We start from the raw sequence: 3,254 nt of genomic DNA, 5'->3' as shown, positions 1-3,254 counted from the left end.
GCTCGGCTGCTGGCTTTGGAGTCTCCCTGGTTTTGTTTCCTTAATTTTTTTTTTTTTGATTGCTCTTAATTTTTTTTTTATTTTTTTTTTTTTGCAAACTCTGGATTTTGAATGCCGGGCGCGGCCAGGAGAAACGAAAGCAAATAGACACCTGTGCGTGCGTGTATATATAGAGAGATATATATAAATATATATATTTAAAAAAAAAAAATTAAAATAAAGAACAACCGACTGCAACAGCAACAACAAAAAGCGCTAGGCAGCCGCCCGGCCGGCGGCGGGGCGGGCAGCGGAGCCGTCGGCGGGGCCGGCCGCGCAGCATGGAGGAGGGCGGCCGGAGCCCCCGGGAGGAGGCGGCCGAGCCGCAGGAGTCCGGCGGCGACGCGGAGCCCGGCGGCGGCGGCGGCGGTGGCGGGCGGCGGGGGCTGCTGCTTCCCCCCGGTGACCCCCCGCACCCCCACCCGCACCCGCACCGCATCACCAACTTCTTCATCGACAACATCCTGCGGCCCGAGTTCGGGCGGAGGAAGGAGGCGGGCGGCCCCGGAGGAGAGCCCCGGCGGCCCGGCGCGGAGAACCGCCGCAGCCCCGCCGCGGCGCCGGCCCCCGGGGCTCCGCTCCCCGGCGGCGGGGCGGGCTCGCCGGGCCGGGGGGAGGGCGGCGGCCCCGCCGGGCTGGCCCTGCACGGCGCCGCCAAGAAGGGGGGGGACCCCGCGGCGCTGGAGGCGGCCCTGAAAGCGCGGGGGTTGAGCGGCGGCGACCTGTCGGTGAGCTCGGACTCGGATAGCTCCCAGGCCAGCTCCAACGCCGGGAACCAGCCCATGCTCTGGCCCGCCTGGGTTTACTGCACTCGGTACTCGGACCGGCCCTCCTCAGGTAAGAGCTGCCCCCCCCCGGGCCACCCCTGCTCCTCCTCGCCGCCGCAGCCCCCTCCCCGGGCTCCCCTGGTCGCCTTCGCCCGCCCGCGGGGCCGGGAGAGCGGCGGGGAAAACACTCCGCGGCCCCCTTTCCGCTCCTCCTTCTTGGTTTCTTTTTTTTGGGGGGGGGAGGTGAGATGAAGGAATGGCTTTTTTTTTTTTGGGGGGGGGGGGGGAGTTGCAGGGGTGGCTGAGGATGCACGGAGCCGGAGGGACGAGCGAGGGGGTCTCTCCCTGCCCGCCACCGGCCTGGCCGGGCATTTCTCACCAACTGCCGGGTTTTATCAAAGAGGGAGGAAAAAAACCCGTATCTTTGGATTTTGGGCTCCCCGCTCGTCCTCCGGGCGAGCTGCCCTTTCCTCTGCCAGGAAAATACCCCCGCGCTGTGTTTTGGGGAGGGGAGGGTGGATTTCCGCAGGCCTCGCCTTGCTTTGGTTATTTTTGCCTGGCCAAAAACAATCCGCGGTCGCTTATTTCTCTAAAAGAGGCCTCGGAGCCGCCGCCGTTTCGTTTCTTTCTTTTAATTTCCCCCCCCATGTGCTGCAGGTCAGCTCTGCTGGGGCCGGGGGACATCTCCAAGAGCCGGGGAACTTCTTTGGCAGAGCCCGCCTCTTGGCAAGGGCTTGGGCAGAACCTCCTGAAATTATCGATAAAAACATTGGGGAAAAAATTAAAAAAAAAAAAAAAAAAAAGCCAGGGGGTAAAATGTCCTTCTGCTGCCGCGGGGAGAGCAGGACTGGCCCCGGCAGATTGGTAAAACCCTCGTTAAAAAGAAGTAGAAACCATTGGGGGAAAGCATGGGAAGCACCACGCAGGAGAGCTGCTCCCAGGGAAAAAAAATAAATAAATTAAAAAAAAAAAAAAATGTGGGTTTTTCTCTTACAAAAGCAGCGAGCCAGGATTTTCACCCGGAGAGCCGGCCAGCTGAAGGAGGGATTGTAGGACGAGTTGAAAATTAGTTCGTAATGTCTGAAAACAAACTCTTACTCAGAGGTAATATTCAGAGCTGAATTGGAATTTACTCCATTGTTCTCCAGTGCTCTCCTTTGTTAATATTTAATTAACATACATCCTCACAATGGCTCGGCCCGGGCAGAAAAGGCTCCTTGTGCTGCCGAGAATAATATTCCCGAGAATAATCCCGGCGATTCGGATCGGGCCGTGCAGCGCCATATGGGCACTGCAGCAAAGCGGCGGATTTCTTCTCGCAACGTAAACAGGAGGCTGATTTCCATTTATTTTATTTTTTTTTTTTTATCGCGTCCTACCAAAAATTAAAAAAAAAAAAACAGGAAAAAAAAAAAAAAGGAGGTTTCCTCAAAAAAAAAAAAAAAAGGTTTTATTAAAAAAAAAAAAAAATTCTGCTCAGGGAATAAAATTTAGCTCCGTGCCGCTGCCTCTCCTCTGGTGCAGGCTTCACTCGCCGGGGCAAGCCCGGGATAGCAGAGGCTGGTAAACGTCTTTCTGGTTGGGGTGAAAGGGGATGCGGGGGGAGAGCGGGGGGAGGGAGCGCGGCTCCCCTTCCGCCGCCTCCCGAGCATCCCCTGGCAGAAAGCGGGGTTTATTTTTCTTGGGGGGAGGGGGTGGGTGATGGGGGTGACGGGGCAGGAGCGTGGGTTCCCCCCCCCACACCCACACCCACACCCCCACGCGCGATGGTGGGGCCGCCCGCAGCGGAGCGTGGCGGTGTCGGTGCTTTCTCCTCTCTCCCGGCCGTAGGTCCCCGCTCCCGCAAACCAAAGAAGAAGAACCCCAACAAGGAGGACAAGCGGCCCCGCACCGCCTTCACCGCCGAGCAGCTCCAGAGACTCAAGGCCGAGTTCCAGACGAACCGGTACCTGACGGAGCAGCGGCGGCAGAGCCTGGCCCAGGAGCTGGGGCTGAACGAATCCCAGATTAAAATCTGGTTCCAGAACAAACGAGCCAAGATCAAGAAGGCGACGGGAAGCAAGAACTCCCTGGCAGTGCACCTCATGGCCCAGGGGCTCTACAACCACTCCACCACGGCGAAAGACGGCAAGTCGGACAGTGAATAGCCAAGGGGGGGGGGGGGGGGGGGGGAGAAGGAGGGAGGGAGGGGGGAGAGGTGGGGGGGGGGGGGGCCGTTTGCAGTCAAAGTTTATACAATGCAATAATTTAATTAAAAAAAAAAATAAAAAGAAACATAAGGGCCAGTGTATAAAGATTATACCAGCATTAATAGTGAAAATATTGTGTATTAGATATAATTCTGCAATATTCTATGTATATATAATTTACAGGTAAGGTGGTGTAAAAATCCAAGATATCTGATTATAAAATATTTTTTTGATTTTTTTTTGGTTTGGTTTGGTTTGG

At 56.5% G+C, this 3,254-nt stretch overlaps 1 protein-coding gene across 1 annotated transcript; it reads left to right on the top strand.

The window, feature by feature from the left end:
* Positions 1-320: 320 nt before the first annotated feature.
* EN2 (engrailed homeobox 2) lies at positions 321-2,953 on the top strand. The gene is made up of 2 exons (XM_074157598.1): positions 321-876; positions 2,637-2,953. Exons 1-2 carry the CDS (start codon positions 321-323, stop codon positions 2,951-2,953), a joined length of 873 nt encoding a protein of 290 aa, XP_074013699.1.
* The last annotated feature ends 301 nt before the right edge of the window (positions 2,954-3,254 follow it).

The sequence above is a fragment of the Numenius arquata genome, chromosome 12, assembly GCF_964106895.1.
Source record: "Numenius arquata chromosome 12, bNumArq3.hap1.1, whole genome shotgun sequence".
NCBI classification, from domain to species: domain Eukaryota; kingdom Metazoa; phylum Chordata; class Aves; order Charadriiformes; family Scolopacidae; genus Numenius; species Numenius arquata.
The sequence above is the reverse complement of the archived record's forward strand: the minus strand, read 5'-3'. Positions and strand labels throughout refer to the sequence as shown.